The sequence below is a fragment of the Diabrotica virgifera genome, chromosome 9 (assembly GCF_917563875.1).
Source record: "Diabrotica virgifera virgifera chromosome 9, PGI_DIABVI_V3a".
NCBI lineage: Eukaryota > Metazoa > Arthropoda > Insecta > Coleoptera > Chrysomelidae > Diabrotica > Diabrotica virgifera.
Window position 1 is genome coordinate 6848193 of NC_065451.1, and position 22647 is coordinate 6870839.

Below are 22647 nucleotides of genomic sequence, written 5' to 3' on the forward strand. Positions count from 1 at the left end.
TTCTTTAGTTTTGAAATCGGCTGGTCAATTAGTTATTTATGCTCATTCCAGCCTATTTTTCAAATTACAAATTATTTGAAAAGGGGCCACAAATCTTACAAATGAGACTCAGAAGGCAATTTGCACAATAGGACTGACCTTTAATGAACTTTATCATAGTTAAAGGTTAAGTGTTGTGCTACATTATCTACCGAATTTAAAGAACAATATGTGCATAGCCACTGCCCGCGCCCATTGCACAGAGTAACTTTAAATTCGTACAATCCATAATATTACTGTATTGTTTTAATTATTAATGAGAACACAAGAGATAATTTGAAATATTCAATATTTAGTAGTCAAGAGACAAACAAAAAAATCTCAAGTCAGTCCCTAGCTGCTATCTGCCAATTATCCACCTTCAACATCTCTTTAGTATCTGCAGCAAAGAAAAAAATAGGGTTTAAATTATTTGACATTGACATATCTTATGAAAAAGACATTTTTAGCATAGAATCAACATTTTCCTTACAATTTTCTATGAACTCTGGTATCTTCAGAGCTTTACATTTCATTAATCTCTTCATAATATCTTTCCAATAAGACAAACCACATTTTTAGTATTGCCTTGTTTGACTGCTTTCATATGATTGCAAATCTTTTATGTTCACTCATTTCATATCTGAACCAGTAATGTCCACTTGGAAAATACTCGAGGCTTGTATCTGCTAAAGTGGGAAATTTGATCAAGTATTCTACCATTCTCGATCTGAGTTCGTCTCTATTAATAAAACTACCTGATGAGGCCCTATGTAGACTAAAACATGTCATAGTTTAAATAAAGAACAAGATTTTGGAGAGAAAATCGGGCACCCAGTCTTTCTGGTGCATAATACATTTCACTGGCAGTTCTTTTTCTGTGCTCTGGCATCTTCAGAACCTTCTTCTATGTCCCTACAGCCCAAATTGAGCCTTGTCCTCCTTTATTTTTTTGCGTCCACCCTTATTTGTCTGTGGCGGCTCTTCTCCATACACAGACTCCTAAAATAACCTTAGATTTAAGTAATCTTTAGGACAATGGAGTTTAATAAATGGTGAAGCAGGATATCGAAATCAGTCATACTTTAACATGCTTAAAATACTCAAAAATACTACATGCTCAAGTTATATCAGATAAGTTGTCTGATCTGCAAAAAAGGCATATAGTGGCACTTAACACGTTAAGTTCCAAGGTGCTAAATTTTCACCAGTTTATAATGCGTCTTTTTGCTGGATTTTATCGCTTGATTCATCGGATTTTAGCGTCTTAGTCGCCGGATTTTGCGCCATGTGATTTCTACCTGTTTCCTAAGGTAAAATCTGCAATAAAAGGAACAATATTTAAGTATGTTGAACTATTAAAGAGAAAACGTCACGCATCCTGAAGTAGCTGACAAAAGAAGACTTTCAATACTGTTTTGAAGAATGAACTTTTAGGGACAAAGGAAAAATATATAATAGATAGGGTCAAAATAAAATGCTTTATTAATAGCCATAACTCGATCTTCACATCTTTTTCTCCTCTTACCTGTTTCTTATTAGACCTGTTTGTCAATCGTATCCATTTCTTAGACAGTATCCAATTGGAAGTTAAGTAGTAGTATTTGTTGTAATTTAATGATTATTTTAGAGAATTGACGAATTTTAAGTTATTATTGTAAAATTAAGTTTATTAATGTGAGGCTGACTTCTGTGTAGTAGGATTTCACAAAATAAAACGCACTTTTTTGAAAATCAACTGTTCATTGGTGTATAAGTATTTATTTTATTGTCGAAAGTCAAAAAATCTCATTTTACAGTTTTTGATTGAAGATCAGATGATGCCATTGTACTGCACATTTTTTACAGTATTCGATTTTAAATGTTTTAAAAATGGGGATTTCGCAGGAGACTTTCTTTATTCTGACAAAAATTGAATATCTAAGTAGTTTTTGGCATAAGCTATTGGTTGATCTATAAAAAAACGTAATATTCTTCGCTGAGAATCACATGCTTTAATACTAAATATACTATCATATTCGATTGTTTGATGGACTCACTGATTTTTCGACAAATATATTGGTGCATTTGTCTTTTGTAATACATGTCTCATCTGAACTCTATGATTTATTCAGCAAGATCAAATACTGTAAAAAACTTGTGTGAAGTTGACATTAATCAAGGAAAATCGTTATCATAATTTGCTGTGAATCTTAAATGCTGTCGTAGAATTTCCCTACATAAAAGTCAAGCCTCACATTAAACCTCCAACTCGTTCGACACTTAATTAATCAGTCTGGTTTATCCTTTGTTTCAGAGGCACATGCAGGATGAGCGTACATAGCATAAAATAATCACGAGACAAAACAATTTTGCTAATGATACGCCTTTGTTGTGTTCTTGCTTTAAAGGATGCAATTCTGTGTCTTGCGGTGCCTCTGGCTGTGCAACAGAAGACCGATGGGGAAATGGCACATTCTCGACCACTGGGGCACTAACTTTTAGTAAAACTTGCTGCAAGCGTTCAGTTTGCAGCGCACTTTTGGCTAATTGCAGGGTTGCCACCCTCAACAAACGTAGATATGGGTTTCGAGATACTGATATGTTTTAACACGAAATTCTTCCTAAAATAAACAATGTAATGAAGGATTTAATATTGTGAGATGAATTCAAAATGGGGAAATGATCTTCGTGATGATAAAAAGTCAACAGTATTTGATGCTTAAGAATGAACAGTTTTTGATGAAATTGTTCAAAAATAGCATAGCAAATAAACAAAAATTAAGAATCTTAAACTGATCTTAACATAAATTGATGAACAAACTCAAGAAAAGAAGAAAATAAAAAATTTCTCGAAGGATGTATTGTATTTTGGCACTCGTACAAACTTCGTTTGGTGGGTTTCGAGATGATTCTGATGTATTTTAGCTCACAATTGTCAGTTACTCTTGATTGTCTTATCTATAAAGGTGAATATCTTCCTAATTCTATCTTCCTAAAAAGCAATATACTCTAGTAGGATTACTCCAAACCATGAATCAAATAAACAAAAACTACTAAGCTACTAAGAATCTCGAATGGATATTACCATGAAATTGATGAACAAACTAAAATAGGTTTTATAATGTAAGCTAGTACAGTAATCCCTCTTCAACCGCGGGGGTTACGTTCCGAAGAGAGAGGTGCGGTTGGTGAAACCGTGGTTGGCGAGGGATCAACGATCCAAAGAAGAATATGACATAATCCCAATTTGGATACGTATATTAGTACATAGAAATAAATATGGTGAAATTGCCTATCTGTGAAATATGTATTATCATATCAACAAAAATAAAGACGCTGAGATCAGCGTCTACATTCGCGGGTATTTTAAACCTTCTGAACTATAAACTAATTGCGGTAGTATTACTACTAAGAACAAGCGCCAGTGGTGTATCATGAGTAATTTAACGCGACTGGTCAAATTATAAAAAATATATAAAAATAATAAAACATTCTCATTAAAGATTCAACAGATATCGCAACCGCGGATAAGTGAAACCGCGGATAATGAGGGATTACTGTAATACATATTGTGTCACGGAAAACTTCTATTTGACAACAGTGATCAGTATATGATTTGTCTGAGCACTTATTTAGTTTTCATGTCATACAAAGTTATTTTGTAGTTTAATGACTTAAAAAAAAGATTAATAATGTGAACTTTCTTCTTGATTCTTCGACACTATAGATTGTAAACAGCATCTAAATATATATGTTCCACCATCTACACTGCAAATGCATTAGAAGGTTACAATGCCTCCCTGATATATTCATCACCTCATATCGATGTTACTGATAATAAACAATGAGTACTTTCCATATTCGAAATATCTCTTTAAATAACATCTGCAATAATTTTTGAATTCAGGGGAAAAAAAAGGAAGAATATATACATACAAGCTTCAAGAATCGAGGACTTACTTTCTAAGAACTACAAAGAGCGTAATAATAAGAAAACCAACCAGTTGACTCCAGACTCTATACAGTTCTTGCCTTATTACACCAATACAACGTACCCTAAGTGTCATTTATGACTTTTGCTTTAAGAAAAATGAAAGACAATAATACAAAATGAAGAAGAACATAGTAACGACATATTCAGTAGGAAAAAAATCCTTTATAAAAGGTATATATTTAAAATCCCTAAAAAGGGCTACATCACAGAAACAGTTTTCGATTGGTTGACCAATCATCATCAGTGCTTATGTGAAATGTACATGCTAGCCACCAAGATATAGTAATACAAAGATATGTGGGTAAAAACCCTTTACAAGTAATCCATCAAGGAAACATCAGTTAAAAATGTAACTTAAGTAAGGATGCTCCAGGTAACATCTGAGCTATGGTTTGACTTGTTCACATGATGACAGTATGGCAGCAAGTTGCCATAAGACTTGCTGCCATACTGTCATCATGTGAACAAGTCAAACCATAGCTCAGATGTTACCTGGAGCGTAGTAATGGAATATTTTAAACATCCTGGTGCACTAAAGCACTGATGATGATTGGTCAACCAATCGAAAATTAGTTCTGTGATGTAGCCCTTTTTAGGGATTTTAAATATATACCTTTTATAAAGGATTTTATTGTTTTTTGTATTACATGGTATACAGCCAACTACAGGAAAACTTTTTCCTTGTGGCTTGTGGATTTTTATATTCAGTAGGGTTCTTCCATACACCAAGAAAAACGTATGTACTAAGAGTAGGAATTTTAATTCAAGAAACATGAATCCATACAAATAAATATCTACGTTCATATCATGAAGAACTCAAGTGTTGGCTTGTTTATTGATTTTGATTAGAAAGTGTGTCAATAAATTATACGAATTATGATTGACAATATACTGGGTGATGGCTTAAGGCCCTTATATACGAAGAGAGTCCAATATTATACTTACAAATCTTGTGGCAACCCTGAATACTGGTAGAAGCCGCAGTAATAACTGTTCACCTTCAAAATAATTGTTTTGTTTCAAAAAACCGTTTTCACTACTGCTCCATCCGAATGGAAGATTATTCGGCTTCGCACAGTAACAGCCAAAAGTGATGAGTGCCCCACAATAACGAAGTAGCTCGGCACGCCACATTCAGCGAATCACCGAGCTATATGAAATGGTCATCCTGTCGGTCGATGCAGTGAGTAAAAGGAAAAAACGTCTGGCGCGTACCCTGCTGACTTATTAAAAAAAAGGAAGCAAGAACGTACGCGTCACTGTCCGAACACTGCAGCAGCCATCTTTGTTTGCTACTATAGCTGTTAACAGTATGACTTGTTAAAAACTTCAGAGCGACACGTGGATTTTTATTCACTTTCATGGTTAGTATTCTTGTTATTAATTTTTTTTCTTTTTGGTCAGTTGAATGTATTGGTTTTTTATAACTAATTAACGTTTCGTTAATATAAACTAAAAATGCGAGTCTTTCAAAAATAGATGGATGGGAACATTCAACTTCTTAATTTTAATACGAGATTACATCATTTTTTAAACAAAAATTTTTTTGGTGCACATATTAGAGCCAAGATTATGATCTATAGTGTTTTTGGTGTCGGAATTGTGCCAGATTAATCATGAAATGTGGCTTTGGATGAATAACGTTCGATGTGAACATGTTCTAAAGCAATATTCCTACAACTGTCTCAATATAGACAGCCTAGCTTTATCTGATAAAGTGATTATTTAGTTTCAATACCTTATTTGTCTACAATTTGTTCTGTCTGGTGGATAAACTTATACATTTTCTTTTCTTGCAATTTCGTCTTACATACAAAATCTTCATACAATCAAATATACAAGACTTCCTTTTTGTGCAATACCTCGTGACAACTACTAGTCTTACATAATACTTATATTAAAAACAAAACCTATCTTTTCTGGTATTTTCTCCACTTCTGTCCTTGTATTATTTTTATCAATTGATTCTACACTCACCGGCACAAAAAACGGACACCCCAAAAAATGGGTCATTTTTAATGTCTTGTATTTCCTAAACCTAATGTCCGATTTAAGTAATTTTTTTAATATGTTATAGCCTTATTCTTTAATAATATCGCTGTAATAATATTGTTGCTAGACAGGTACATTGTCATTGTATACAGGGTGTACGAATCAAACTGTGTTTTTTTCTCAAACTTTGGAACACCCTGTGGAATGTTCTAGCTTTTATAAAATACTGGATTAAAACCCAACTATAGCCTCAGGTTTTCTTAACATTCTGTTTTTTGATTCATTCGCTTATGTTGGATAATAAAAAAGTTCGGTACTTTAACAACTACCCCTGTTTTTCGTCAATACAGGGTGTATTTAAATAAGTACGGCAAACTTTAAGGGGTAATTCTGCATAATAAAATAATGACAGTTTGCTTTATAAACGTGCCCGCAAATGCTTCGTTTCCGAGATAGGGGCGTTGTAAAACGGTTTGTGATATGCAAATGAAATTTGGTAGATTTTAAGAGGTAGTTATTGCGCATTTTTGGCATACAATTAAGAATTTTATATTCACCATTGGCGTGCATACGGGTATAAACATTTTAGATATATCCCGTATGCACGCCAATGGTGAATATAAAATTCTTAATTGTATGCCAAAAAATGCGCATACACTACCGCTTAAAATCTACCAAATTTCATTTGCATATCACAAACCGTTTTAGAGCAATAAATAAATCGTCAGTTTGTAAGAACAATTTCAACACCCCCTATCTCGGAAACGAAGCATTTGCGGGCATACGTTTATAAAGCAAACTGTCATTATTTTATCATGCAGAATTACCCCTTAAAGTTTGCCGTACTTATTTAAAAACACCCCGTATTGACGAAAAACAGGGGTAGTTGTTAAAATGCCTAACTTTTTTACTATCCAACATAAGCGAATGAATCAAAAAACAATGTTAAGAAAACCTGAGGCTATAGTTGGGTTTTAATCTCAGTATTTTATAAAAGCTAGAACATTCCACAGGGTGTTCCAAATTTGAGAAAAAAACACAGTTTGATCCGTACACTCTGTATACAATGACAATGTACCTGTCTAGCAACAATATTATTACAGCGATATTGTTAAAGAATAAGGCTATAACGTATTAAAAAAATTACTTAAATCGGACATCAGGTTTAGGAAATACAAGACATTAAAAATGACCCATTTTTTGGGGTGCCCGTTTTTTGTGCCGGTGAGTGTATTTCTCTCTCCATTGATTTTATCCGTAAATTCTTATCTTTTTACTGTCTCTGGAACTCATTTTACAAAATACAACACATCAAAAGTCATATGTAACTCATAGTCACCGTAGTTTTCTGGTTTTTTTATCTTATTTTGTGTTCTACGGGTAAAATTACATTTTCTTCAGCAGGTGTTACAATTTTTATATGATTTTTTGGAGTTCGTTTCAAAATATATGCTGAAACCCTTATTGCTTCATTCCAGAATGTTTTTTACACATGAGCTTCTTCTATCTACTCTCTACTTTTGCATTATCTTCTCTCTGCATAACTGTCTAATCTCATTTGAAATATATTATTTATTCTCTCCATTATCCCATCTTAAAGTTGCAATCTTTTTGTTGAATTTTGACTGTACCATTGGTGCCATTCAAAAGCTCAATAGTACATGTATTATTTTATTGTACTTGCCATATTTTATATCTATAGAGTTTTCTGGGCCCATAACCTGTCGTTTTGTGATTTAAACACTTGTCCTTTTAATCCTTAGAGCCTGCGCAGACTGCAGACTTTTTATCGGCAGATAGTTTAGTCGGCTTCTTAATCAATACAGAGAGGTATGCAGATGCGCACATTACACCGATTCAGTCTCGGCCGACAAAAAAGTTTGATGGGCTTACCCATCATGGACAGCCCAGCCCGACTAAACTATCAGCCGATTAAAAAGTCTGCAGTTTGCGGGGCTCCTAGTCCCCTCTATATTTCTAATCTCTCATGTCAGTCACTTTACTGCCTCAGAACACTATAAAAAGGATTAGGGAAAGTATTACACTTCATAATTAAATCTTTACACAAAGATGATAGTGCAGTCATTGAAGCCTAAAATAGGTTTTTGCCTTAGAAATTTTTTACTATGAACCGTTTTACATGAGATTTTGGTATTAGGCTTATCTTACCCTTAACTTCAAAAGTGATATTGACCCGAACTCCGTTTTTTATTTTTAAGGGGTGAAAACAACCCTTAAATGGAAAAATTGATATTGAGTCATTTTACTGCCAGAAAACGTGTTTAATAATGAGTGACATTGTGAAGTGTTTTGTAACACAATAACCTCATGTTAAACTCATTTTCATCCCATTGAAAACCGTACAACCCTTGCAAACAACCCCTAAATCGAAAAAATTTACAAAAAATTAATTTAGTATGACAAAAAGATTTAAATATAGAGTAAATGATATTTTACGTTCTCTATCTTAATGATCATATTGTTAACCCCCTTTCAACCCTTAAAAACATCCCCTAAATAGAAAAAATTTAAAAAAATTAATTTGGTTTGACAAGAAGACTTAAATATAGAGTAAATAATATTTTACGTTCTCTATCTTAATTATTTAATTGTTAACCCCTTTCAACCCTTAACCCCTCGATTAAAAATTGTATAAAAAATTTCTTTTGATAAAACTAAAAAGGATTTAAATAACGTTCCACGTTCTCGAAAAAGCTATGCTGGAAAATCATATGCTCAAGTTCTTTAAAACTACCCCTAAGACATTGAATATGTATGATTTAGTTTTTGGGCCATAACTACTTCAATTTTGAAGCTATCACAACTTATAAAAAGCCATTTTAAAACTAATTAAAAGAGCTACAACTTTTTTCTTTATAATATGTAGTGAAAAACCTTATATTTTGAAACGGTGAGGGTCAAAGGGCTTGAGAGAGACTGTGGTTGCGCTACTGCGTGCTCTTTAATCAATCATATTTTTGTCAATTCTTGTGTGATAGGAAAAAAAAACAAACCAAAATTTTTGTCAAAAAAACCTATTTTTTATGTATCTTTCATTATTACACTTTTTTACGTGTCTTTCATTATTTTCGAGATATTATGAAAAAAAGGTGTTTTTTTTTTAAATTCAAAAATTTTCTTTTCTTAAAATCGTGATTTTTTCAAAAAATATGTGTTACAAAGCAGCGAAACTGCTAGAATCCATCAAACTCTTTATATTAAAGTTGATTCTAGACGGAATACGATTAATTATTTTAATTTTGGTGGAAATGGCACTTATGCAATCCATTGATTTAAAAAAAAATCCATTCGATGTTACTTTTTTTTTCATTACAACTCACTCATTTTACGTACAAAAGACTTTTAACAGTGCTCATTTTAAAGCTTATTTTAAGCACCATAAAATCCTTTCTCATTAGCATGCATACAATTTATTCGCTCTCCGCTAGATGGCATTGAATACATCGATTAAATTTCACACAAAATAAAAAATGGCTTCGATCTTCAATATCTCACTTAATATTGTACTTAGAACACTCTTTGAAAAACCAATTTGTTATTTTTTTACCGGCTACATATCGTTAAAATGCATACTTTTTGAGATATTTGCGAAAAACTGTTGAAAATCATGAGAAAATTCCGAATTTTCAATTGCCAATAACTTTAAAACTATTGGGTTTTTGAAAAAACTTTATACATCATTTTTTGCTTAAAATTAGGTCTTCTATCAATATCTTGAGGTTATTTTGAAAAAAAAAATTTCCACCGCCGATAGGGGGTGGCAACCACCCCAGGGTGAAAACGGAGTTTGGATCAATATCACTTTTGAAGTTAAGGGTAGGATAAGCCTAATTCCAAAATTTCATATAAATCGGTTCATAGTAAAAAATTTCTGAGCTAAAAAGCTTCAATTACTGCACTATGAGAAAGCTAGAGAATTTTGATAGGAGTCAACATACACCTATATAGTACATAATATTTTTCTCAGGTGACGAAAATTATTGAGAATCTTCATTAAATTAATATTCTTACCTCGTTTTATATATTTTTTTTATTTTTTCAATAACAGTATGTATTAAAAAATGATGTAATCTTCTTAACTTTCGGAAAAAGCACAGTCTAACGGATAGTTATATTTACTAGATGTGGAAGGAATAAAATATGTAGTCAACTATGATTATCCCAATTCGTCTGAAGATTACATCCACAGAATAGGAAGAACTGGACGATCAGATGCCTCTGGTACTTCTTACGCCTTTTTCACACCGTCTAACTCGAGACAGGCTAGAGATCTTCTGTCGGTGCTAAAAGAAGCCAATCAGGTAATGTATAACATTATTTTCTTTTAAAAATAGACAGTTGCGTTTTGATTAAATTTGAGTCCCTTTTTCTAGTTTTCAGAACTCATTTTTTCACATTTTTTGTGTATTGTGCATATCTTTACTATGGCCCACACTTGGCTTTTTTCTGTTTCTCATATGCTTTTTATCCGATTATGTATCTCTATGTAGCCTTTTTCTTATTGCTTATTTTTCTGTTATTCCTAGGCTTTTATTGTTTTTTAGTCCCTTTATCATTTTCTATTTCTTCCGTGTAGGTATTTCTATTGCTATGTCTGTTACTAAGACAAAGCCCGATACATGGAAAACTCGATTATCCGTCAGGGCACCGGACCAAAGATATGACGGATAATCGAAAAGACGGTTAACAGAACATAAAAAAAGATTAAAATTCATGGTACAATTTTCAACTTTTATTTGCATGCTTTGTTCGACAATATAAGAGGGATTTGTGTGTACAATCGAATCAATTTGGTTTAAAATATTCAGTAATCTTTTTTTTGTTTTACTGTTGCCTCACATTTTGCAACCACTGAATATCTTAATCGGCCTAAGGCCATGTAATCTACTTTATTGGCTTCTTCTTGTCAATAATATCACTTGATGAATTGTTCCATGTGCGATGATGCAGCTTCTCTAGCTTCTTTATGCAAATCTGTTGGTTGCAATAGCATCATCGACATCGCCACGGTCAAATTCCAAGTTTGTTTTCGCTTGTGAACTGAATTTGTTTTGTCCACTTCTGTTGCCATTAATGATTTCATCATCGTCAGCAATCAGCGAATTTCGTTTGGCTTAAAGCAATACTTAAACAAAATAAATTGATGACTCAATGTTTATTTATTTATTTATTTATTTATTTACGGCATCCATTTACAAGTTTTACACACAACAAGACTTTTACAAGTTACACCTCAACAATAATAAATTATTAAAATAATAAACACATCAGAATAATACAAACAAACATATTGTAAGAACAATACAGAACTACAACAAACTTATTGCAAGATACCCCTTAGTTGTTTTTTGAACAAACCAATTTTGGAGTCAAAAATATCCATTTGTCTTGGCAGGCTATTAGCACTCCGAACCAATCGTGTAGTCGGTTCATTTATACCAAAATTAGTGTGGTGAAATGGCACTGAAAAGATTTCTGATTGTTTGTTGCTTCTACTAGGAACTTTAAGACTAAAAAGTGATATCAATTGAGGACAATCTATGAAAGCATTAATAACTTTGTGTAGGAAGCATAAATCTAACAATGTCCTCCTTGACTCAAGTGTTGCTAAATTTAGACTATCTCTTACCCACTGATAGTCATATTCCTCTCTCCTGTATCCACTCTTATAAGCTGCTACCCTCAAAAATTTATTTTGGACTCTTTCAATATGTTCAATTTAACAGTTGTATGATGGGGACCATACAACTGATCCAAACTCTAGAATAGGCCTAACGAGACCACAATAAAGTTTTCTAAATGTGAACAAAGACAGGTCTACAGATGTGCGTTGGATAAATCCCAGTACTTTCATCGCCCTGTTTGTTACTTGATTGATGTGGCATGAGAATGACAGTTTGGTGTCTAACCAAATTCCCAAATCTTATACTTCATTTTTAGAGGCTAATGGTAAGTTATTAATATAATAAACGAATGTAATTGGATTTCTTTTCCTCGAGAACGTCATTTTATGACATTTGTTTATATTGACATTCTGTTTAAACTGCACCAATCATAAAAAGATTTAATATCTTCCTGTAGTATAACAGCATCATCCCAGGATTGAATTTTTCTAAACAGTTTTACATCGTCAGCAAACATAAGAACACTACAATTTTTAATTTTTTCTACTAAATGAACCAGAAACATGCAAAACAAAATGTAGTTTGCTTATGTAGTCACAATACAACTTATGTATAAACCCTGACGGTTAACAGAGGTGACGGTTAATGGAGAGACGGATAATAGAGGTTCCACTGTATGTCAAAAATTATCGGTTCTTCGGATGAAGAATATGATAACAAAACTCTACAGGGCTAAACGCATCCATGTAACTAGTAGATGATAAAATTAGTTTCTGATATGCCCACTATTACAACAACACTGCGAACTTTTAAACTCATCTGCTGCAAAATCACGTTTTTGACATACAGTGGAACCTCGATTATCCGTATCTCCATTAACCGTCACCTCTGTTAACTGTCAGGGTCCGTACGTAAGTTGTATTGATTGACTACATAAGCAAAAATTGGGTCATCAATTCATTTTGTTTGAGCATTGCGATAAGCCCAACAAAATTCGCTGAAATGTACAGTGCGGTAACAAATGAAGTTATGGCTGAATCAACTGTTTTGTTTTTGTTGACTAAAGATGACACAAACGAATCGTTAATTTGTGATAAGGACGCAAACAGTTATCGATTGCTGCCAGATGATGAAGTCATTGAAATGGCAAAAGAGGCGGACGAAACAGGTTCAGAAGCTGACACAGACTCGGAATTTGATGGTGGCGATGTTGATGATGCACATCGCCATATGGCACATGCAACAATTCATCGAGTGGTATTCTTGACAAGAAGAAGCCAATAAAGTAGATTGCATGATCCTATGTGGATTAAAAAAAATGTGAAGCATCAGTAAAACAAACAAAAATTTCAGAATATTTTAAACCAAATTGATTTGTTTGTATGAACAAAAATTCCTCTTATCTTGTAAAACAAAACATATATGTAAATAAAATTTGACAGTTTGTTGTACTATCAATTTTAAATTTTTTTTAATGTTCTGTTAACCGTCTTTTCGATTATCCGTCATACCCTTGGTCTGGTGCCCTGACGGATAATCGAGGTTCCACTGTATCAGGTTTTGCCTTAGCACCATAGATGTGGTGCTAAGGCACCATCTTAGATTTGATGGATTCTTCCCCCTCTTTTTCGTTTTTGTTTTAACTGTTGTGTGCAGTAAGTTGAGCAATTTCTCAATATTTTCCTTCTATTTATTATCCCTTTATCATTTTTCATGTATGGGTCATTTTTCTGATATCCTCTTTCCATTTTTCTCGTTTCCTGGTAGAGTTGGTACAAAACCTCATGAACATTGAAAATATGCTTCTTCTTTGTGTGTCTTGCTTGTTTTCAATCATTGGCTATCGTCATATTAACAAGCTAATGAAATGTTTCTCGGTCAGCAGATGTATGAAACAATTCCTCGACCATTCGACCTGTCCATTGTCTAATGTTACGCAGCTAGGACAGTTGTTTTCTTCCAACCCAACGTTTTCCTTCGATTCTGCCCTGAATGATCAACCGGAGTAAGCGATATTAAGGTCCTCTCATTATATGACCGAAGTATTGAACCTTTCTCATTTTTATGACATTGATCAATTCTCGCTCTTTGCGCATGGTCTCTAGCCGCACCCTCAGTAATATAAGGGCCTAACTCAAAATTTGTGTAAACTGTGATTTTAAATGATATGGGCACAAAATGAAATTCTCTACTGGTTAGCGCTGACAGAGAGATAAAAAGAACATTACCTGGTTCAGTAACTATATTTGTGCCTCTCTCTTTACTCTTCCGCCCATCTCTTGTTTTTACCGCTACAAGGTAGCAATCGGTAACATGTCTTTCTATGACGAATATCCTGGTGAGTTTGTGTTTTAACATTTTGTATTATATAGAACAGTTTTTAGTTGAGCCGTTATATTATAGAAAATATAATAAATAAATGGTATAATTCATAATAGATCGCTATTTTTCATAAACAGTGACAGAACATTCATAATATAAGGGATCAAACTTAAAGAGTTCCTTATTTCTGTTATGTTTTTTTGTAATATATGGAACAAACTTGAAAGTATTTGTTTCCGTTACATGTAATTAATGTAATTTATTTATATTATTATTTTTCACCATGGCTATTTATTGTGTAATTATCAAGTAACAAATCTGCCAAATTTCACATTATTTATAACTTAAACAATAAGCATGATATTTGAAAAAATAGCTGTAATATTGGAATCCAGAAGCTTTAAATGAGATTTCCCAACAATCTGCTTTTTTGAATTGTGCCTCTATATTACTGAGGGTCAGTGGCGGATCCAGCAGGGTACAACATCTTCAAGAGGGGGGCCGATTGGCTAAATTTCTATGAAAAATAAATGAATTAATGAATGTTTTTATAATCTTTACATATAACTTGGTTAGAGAGGGTGGGCCGATCGCCCCCATCGCCCTCCCCTGGATCCGCCACTGCTGAGGGTGTGATATGTTCATCGGATATGTGTGAACTCAAACGCTTCTAATTTGAAAATAGGCGTGACCGAAAAAAATCTTACAAACATTCGACTATTTTAATTTCATACTGAATTGAGCTACAGGGTCCAATCTGCACCCTAATATCGGATTCCATCATTTTGTTCGTAGATTGAAGTAACCAAATGAGTGAGTCAGGTATGAGATTTTGTAAGTATGTAGTCTAAAAAGATCTTAATTCTGTTTGTTTGTGTATTGTTCTTCCTGCATGGGATTCTACTTTCGACTTTCGATTGTAATTGAATAAATTGAATTGACAACTTTTGTAGTATATGTTTATTTGTGGACTTCTTAATTATTACTCTTTCGTTTTACATATTTTGATTTTACGTTTGATACAATCACATGTTACGGGGTTGCCACTTCTTGAATAATGCCCTAAATATAACAAAATTATTACGAGATTAATGCCCGATTTCACCAACGATACCTAAACAGTTGCCTTATTAAGTAATTCTTATCGATAGGAACTTCTTAAGTCAATACTTAGGAACAATCGCATTTCACAACTAAAAGAACTGCTTATCTAGGAAATGCTTTCCTAGGTATTACCTAGGCTACGTTTGAACTATTTTTGATAAATAAAAAGAAGAATAAGATGACATTTTCTTACTTTTTCGATTATTTGTCATTATTGTTTGTTTGCCAATTTGGTATTATTCAGTTTGTACTGTTATAGTTATTTTATTTAGTAGTTAGTTATTTGTGCATTAAGTTTGAAAATAATAAATATAGTCTTGTATGTTATTTGTATATGTACAGTGAAATGGAGGAAAAGAAAAGAGTTGTAAATTTCACATATGACGAAAAATTGGAGTTAGTTGAATTGCCATTATTGAAATAATTTTAAAATATATAATATGTTGAAAATTGCTTTTTATTATTAATTTTTTAATGACACACTTTTAGTTATATCATGAATGGGTTTTTGAAACACAACACTAGTTTGTTAGGTAGTAGGTAGACTACATAATTTTGTCAACAGACCTGTAAAAAACTCCAAAGGATTTTCTATATTTTCCAACACATATTATATTAATATTAAAGAAAATACAAAATTACAACTAATAATATACCTAATATTACAGAATAACAGAAAAATTAAGGTAAGAAGCAAATTATTGACAAACGTCACAAGTACATTAGTCAAAATTGTAAAAATATAACCCGACTGTCAACGATAAGTAATACCTAAAGTTTAGGGAGATCGAAATCCGTATCCTAACGTAAGGTAATGCTTAAGCGGTTTAGGCAATTGTTATCGTATGGTGAAATCCCTTTTAGAGTTAGGAAGTACCTAAACCCACTTAGGTAATTCTTAAATATTTAGGTATCGTTGGTGAAATCGGGCATAAATTGTCTGGTTCGTCCACATAAGTAGGAATAACAATTTTTAATTTTCTTGTTTTTGTAAAGAATATTTTAATTCATTTTCTTTTCAATATTATGGGACACCCCGTATATACGAGTAGGCCAATACCTAATTCAGTGAGTATGTATTAATTTTTATCATTATTTTCAAGTAAAAACCTTAAAGTTTTTTGTATGTAATTACCTGCCTACTCGCCTCATTTTAAAAAGACAATTCGCCAACCAACTCTCTTGGTTAACAGTCACTTACAATCATTCCAAAAAGTGTATAGAAACTCAATATAGTCCTCGCGAGTGATTTATACTTTATACTACTCAGCAATAGCAGTACGAAAAATAGCAGGCCTGCTCCAGCTTGTGCAACGAGAAATGACAAGGTAGGAAATATTTTTATTACAATTTACTTTAAGGTCTGGTTTTTTTTACTGTTATTTTTTTTTATTCTATTTTAAATTCACCCTATGCTAAACAGTCCACTAATAAAGCTCACTGAGTTAGTAATATCCTCCAAGATGATTTATTGATCCGTTACGAGCCTGATAGATCCATTTTCTATATTTTTTTTCTTGCATTTTTCATTTTTCTAAGAGGGTAATATAGTCGGGGAAAGTTTCTTTTAAACCTGAATTGTTTGATTTTATTGTCATACTTTGCTAATTTACAAAGATCAGAATCAAATTCAGGTTATTTAACCGCATTTCCTTTGACTTTATTTTTTGTTATTCTTTAACATAAGGCGATAAAATATTCTTTACAAAATTAAAATCACGTATCAATTAGTAAATTGGTTTTTTGTTTGTGCCGATCGTTAGTGGTACCTATACCTCAGTTAATGTTGTTTTTTAAGTAAAAAAGGAACACATTAATGTAAAAGTAATTATTATTAAATTGTCAACGTCGGCCAATAGACAAATTTTGTTATAATAATTATTATACAGGTTGACTCTATTATAGATGAAACTGTGTGTTTATTTTATACAGTAATTTTTATTTAAAGGGTTTATGTTTTATAATTATTTTTTGTCTATAAATATTCAAATAGCAGAGGACATAGTTTTCTATTTTATTAGCACAAAGTTCGGTTGTATTTTATTAATTTTCGTGTGGTGAACCTATTTTATTTCCTAACGCTAATTTCATATTTTTCTAAATTTATTAATTCTACATTTAAATTTACAAAATGGCAGATAAAATTAAAAAATATCAATCTTTAAGACAAGTTGAAGTGCAACAAATGACTGAAATTCATGCTGTTGCTTTAAAGGTAGCTGCTGACGATAAGAATTTTTACCCGGTTTTGGAAGTTATGTATGAAGGATTGGAAAAAATTCGTGACAATTTTTATGATCTTCATAATAAAATAATTATGTTAGTTTCTGAGCAAGATAATGAGGACGCGCTATTTAAAGTTGAAGATGATTGCCGTAGTAATTTTGACAAATTATATTATAAAATTAAATTAACATACGTGCAAGCCTTTAGAAAATCTTCAACATCAAGTCAGCAAACTACATCAACTTCACAGTCTCAAAATCCTTTACCTATAAATTATTTTAATTTACCGAAACCGGAATTGCCATCTTTCAGTGGAAAAATAACTGAATTTAGAAGTTTTATAGATCAGTTTGATGCTCGCGTTCATACTCTTACTTACTTACAACCAATTGACAAATTTAATTTGTTACTATCGTGTTTAAAGGGTGCAGCGCGCGATGCTGTGGATCATATTGACATCACAGCAAACAATTATCCAATTGCCTATGATCTGCTTTGTGAAAGGTTTAATAATGTTAGGGTAATCGCTGCCAATTTATGGAATAACCTTGAAAGTTCACCACAACTGACTTCAGAAGATCCAAAAGAACTACGCAAGTTGTTAGATACATTTTCGAAAAATGTGGCATCTCTAAATAAGCTAGGACTACCCACAGTACATTGGGATTTTATACTTGTTCAAATGATTTTAAAACGATTAACTGTTTCTTTAGTAACACGTTTTGAGCTTTTTCATAATAATTCAACCATCCCAAGCTATAAAAAACTGATTGATTTTTTAAATCAAAGTTGTCTCGCTTTAGATAATATTGATTTTCACACTAAACCAAAATCTAACTTTTCTAAAAAACCTAATTCTTCCAAATCTACATCATTGCTTGCTCAAACAGAACCTGAACCAAAATGTTCTATCTGTAAAACTAATGATACCCATGCCATTTATAAATGCTCCGTTTTTTTGGCAAAATCTCCTGTAGATCGATTTCAATTAATAAAAAAGAACAAGATGTGTATTAACTGTCTTGGATCACATCGTTCTAGCCTATGCAAATCTACATGGACTTGTCACTCGTGCCATAAAAAACATCATACACTCCTTTGCTTCTCCTCTTCTAAGAAAGAAGAGAATGTTCAAGATTCGGCGGCATCCACTTTAAATTCAACGACTGGATCATCCGTTTCTGTGTGTTTTTCTTCCGCTGATAAAAGTACTTTGCTTTCCACTGCATGTATTGAGGTGCTTGATTGTCACGGTAACTACCAACCTGTTAGGTGTCTGTTAGATTCGGGAAGCATGACGTCCTTCATCTGTCAAAAGACCCTTAGGCGTTTAGGTTTACGTCCCATGAAAACTTCAGCTAACATCCAAGGATTAGGTTCTATGCAGTCGACCACTAATTTAGGTGGGGTTACCATTTCTTTTAAACCAGTACGTAAATCTTCTCCTATTTTGACAACCGATGCGTTAGTCTTGACAAAAATATGTGAGGATCAGCCTTTATGTAATTTAGAAGTTAATACTTGGCCCCATATTGCTAATTTAAAGTTAGCAGATGATAACTTCTTTCGTAGAGGATCCATCGACATTCTTTTAGGAGCTGATGTATTCTCTACAATTCTTTTGGATGGACGTATTTACGGCAATCAAGATCAACCTGATGCAATTAATACTATATTTGGCTATGTGCTTATGGGAAAAGTAAATATTTCAAAGGCACCTACTCTTACGTCTTTATTTTGCCAAGTTGAAGATACGGTTTCTTTGGATCAGCAAATAAAGAAATTCTGGGAATTAGAAGCAGTCCCTGAAGTTTTTTGCTTAGCTCCTGATGACGCTAAAGTGGAAAATATGTTTATGAATACTTATACGCGTGAACATTCAGGACGCTTTGTAGTAGATCTACCTTTTAAGGAAGAAAATCCTGTCTTTCCTAATATTAGATCACTTGCTTTTAGTAGGTTTTATTCATTAGAAAGAAGGCTTCAAAAATCTCCTGAACTTTATGACCAATACCGCACCTTTATGAAGGAATTTGTTGAGCTCGGTCACATGGAACCTGTCCCATTGAATAACTTCGATTCACCTTATGTTTACTATTTATCGCATCATTGTGTTTTAAGACCTGAAAGTCTAACAAGTAAATTAAGGGTCGTTTTTAATGGTTCCGGGCATCTTCCAAATCAACCCTCACTCAATGACAAATTATTCACTGGTCCTAAGCTTCAGACTGACATCTGTACAATTTTGATTAATTTTCGATTGCATGGTTATGTAATTACGGCCGATATTTCTAAAATGTATAGGCAAATTTTAATTAATCCTACTCAAACAGATTATCAAAGAGTACTTTGGCGTTCTAATAATTCTGAACCTGTTCGAGATCTTCGTATCAACAGAGTTGTTTATGGTCTCTCTTGTTCTCCTTATCTTGCTATTAGATGTCTACATCAGTTGGCTAATGATGACGGTGATTCGTTTCCTCTAGCAGCCGAGGCACTTAAAACTGGAACCTACGTTGATGATATCGTTTCTTCCTGTCCTAGTTTCGAAAATGCCTTAGCACTAAGAGACGAACTTATTGCCTTACTTGCCAAAGGAGGTTTTGAGTTGAAAAAATGGTCCAGTAATGTACCCGATTTATTGAAAGGATTAGCTGTATCAGATTTAGCAATAAAACCTCTTACATTTAATGATGATATTTCGTCCAAAACACTTAAAGTATTAGGGTTGGAATGGGACGCTTCTTCGGATACATTTGCTTTTAAAGTTCAAGTTTTAGACTCTTCTTGTACAAAACGTCATCTTTTGTCCAATTTAGCAAAAATATTTGATCCTCTTGGATTTTTATCTCCAATAACATTTCTAATTAAACACCTTATTCAAAGAATATGGACTCAAAAGATTGGTTGGGATGATGCTCCATCAAAAGAAATTATCCGTTTGTGGAAAAAATACATTGATGATGTAGCATATTTGAGTAAATTAAATTTACCTCGTCGTTTATTAATTGACGATATTTTACGCTTAGAAGTTCACTGTTTTGGTGACGCTAGCGAGAAAGGTTACTGCGCTGTTTTGTACTTTCGATGCTTATCACCTTCAGGCCAACCTTTTGTTTCTTTTGTTATAGCTAAATCTAAGGTCGCACCCATTAATAAGGGACTTACTATTCCCAGATTAGAATTGTCTGCTGCGGTTTTAGTGGCTCGACTAGTCTCCTTTGTTTCTTCTGTTATTAAAGATAAAGTAGAAATCAAGGAAATATACTGTTATTCTGATTCTGCTGTTACATTACGTTGGTTACAATCTTCCCCTCATCAGTGGAAAACTTTTGTGAGCAATAGAGTAGCTTTTGTGCAGGATCGAGTAACTTCTTCATGTTGGCAGTATGTTCCTTCTGAAGAAAATCCTGCTGACATTGGTTCAAGGGGTTGCTTACCCTCTGAGTTAATTAACTGTTCCAAATGGTGGGTGGGGCCAACCTTCTTACAATCTGATCCGCTAACGTTCTTTGAACTTAATTCAAAGGAGTCTACTAATGTAAATTTGGAAGTGCGGACTGTCGCATTGATTGCTGAAATTCCCAATAATTTTTTAGATATTTTATTGGATCGTCATTCGTCTTTAAATAGGTGTGTTCGATGTTTGTGTTACATTATTCGTTTTTTCCATTATGTAACCAAAAACCGATATGGTAATCTGGAAATAGGTTGTTTAAGTTTATTGGAGCAACATAACTCCTTACTGGTTTTTGTTAAACGAACACAGCAGATCTTTTTTAATACTTTAATAAATTTTATCCAAGATAAACAGCTGCTTCCAAAAAATTTAAGAAAGCTTTCACCTTTTATCGATGCAAAGGGAATTCTACGTGTAGGTAGTCGCCTAGCTAATGCGCCCATTTCGTATGATCGCAAATTTCCGGCATTACTTCCTAACAGTTGTAAATTAACTGATATGATTATTGAATCTACTCATCTGCAATATCTACACGCCGGGCTTCAAACTGTTCAATACCTAATTTCTCAGCGTTTTTGGATTATATCTTCCAAACGAGCCATTCGTAGAGTACTGTCTAAATGTGTTAAATGTTTTAAGATGAATCCTTTGTCTCCAGTTCCGTTAATGGGAAATCTACCGCTAGCTCGAATATCTCAACTAAAACCTTTCAGTAATGTTGGAGTTGATTTTGCGGGCCCTTTTCCTATAAGAGCTTCCAAACTTCGAAAGTCTCAAACTCTTAAAGCGTATTTGTCGCTTTTTATTTGTTTCTCAACAAAAGCTCTTCATTTAGAGCTCGTATCTGATTTATCCACTGACGCGTTTTTAGCTGCGTTTAAGCGATTTGTCAGTCGTAGAGGCCGATGTCAACATGTTTATAGTGACAATGGCACTAACTTTGTTGGAGCCAGAGCAGAACTTAACAGATTGGCATCACAAGCTGCTTCTCATGAATCTATTCAATGGCATCTCATTCCCCCTTCTTCTCCACACTTTGGAGGTTTATGGGAATCTAATATTAAGACGGTAAAGGGTCATTTAATTCGCACAATTGGAGAACAAGTACTAACTTTTGAAGAGTTATATACTATTTTTTCTCAAATTGAGGCCATCATGAATTCGAGGCCAATATGCCCGTTAAGTTCAGACCCAAACGATCTTAGTGCGTTAACTCCAGGACATTTTTTGACCATGGAGCCTTTGAGTGCTCCGCCCGAAGAAACGTTGCTCGATGTTCCGCACAATCGGTTGAATCGTTGGCAATTATTAAATAAGTTGCACCAACAGATTTGGGAACGGTGGTCTAAGGAGTACCTCCAAACTCTTCATCAAAGGGCTAAATGGAATTCTCCGTCTCCAAACGTCCAACTAGGTACCTTAGTGGTAATCCGCCAAAATAATATTCCCCCGCTACAATGGCCTTTGGGCCGTATAATTGAGGTTCATCCTGGATCTGATGGTATAGTTAGAGTGGCCACAGTGAAAACTAATAGTGGTATATATAAACGCTCTATAGTAAAATTATGTCCTTTGCCTTTTGAGCCGTAACAATACTGCGTATTGTGGTGGGCGGTTGTGGTTCGTCCACATAAGTAGGAATAACAATTTTTAATTTTCTTGTTTTTGTAAAGAATATTTTAATTCATTTTCTTTTCAATATTATGGGACACCCCGTATATACGAGTAGGCCAATACCTAATTCAGTGAGTATGTATTAATTTTTATCATTATTTTCAAGTAAAAACCTTAAAGTTTTTTGTATGTAATTACCTGCCTACTCGCCTCATTTTAAAAAGACAATTCGCCAACCAACTCTCTTGGTTAACAGTCACTTACAATCATTCCAAAAAGTGTATAGAAAC

The 22647-nt window shown here is 33.3% G+C and overlaps 2 protein-coding genes across 3 annotated transcripts in view; one reads left to right on the forward strand and one right to left on the reverse strand.

The window, feature by feature from the left end:
- The window catches only part of LOC114325602 (heat shock protein 70 A1-like), a 517012-nt gene that overhangs the window by 128288 nt on the left and 366077 nt on the right, over nt 1–22647 (reverse strand). The gene's annotated exons all lie outside the window — the stretch shown is intronic.
- LOC114325603 (uncharacterized) overlaps nt 1–22647 on the forward strand; it is a 62841-nt gene that overhangs the window by 25099 nt on the left and 15095 nt on the right. Inside the window, exon 5 of one of the 2 annotated variants that reach the window (XM_028273706.2) lies at nt 10130–10308. In XM_028273706.2, the coding sequence (XP_028129507.2) occupies nt 10130–10308 (179 nt within the window). Of the gene's footprint in view, nt 1–2314; nt 3637–10129; nt 10309–22647 lie in introns of those variants that run through there. The other variant, XM_050662662.1, reaches the window with a different exon arrangement.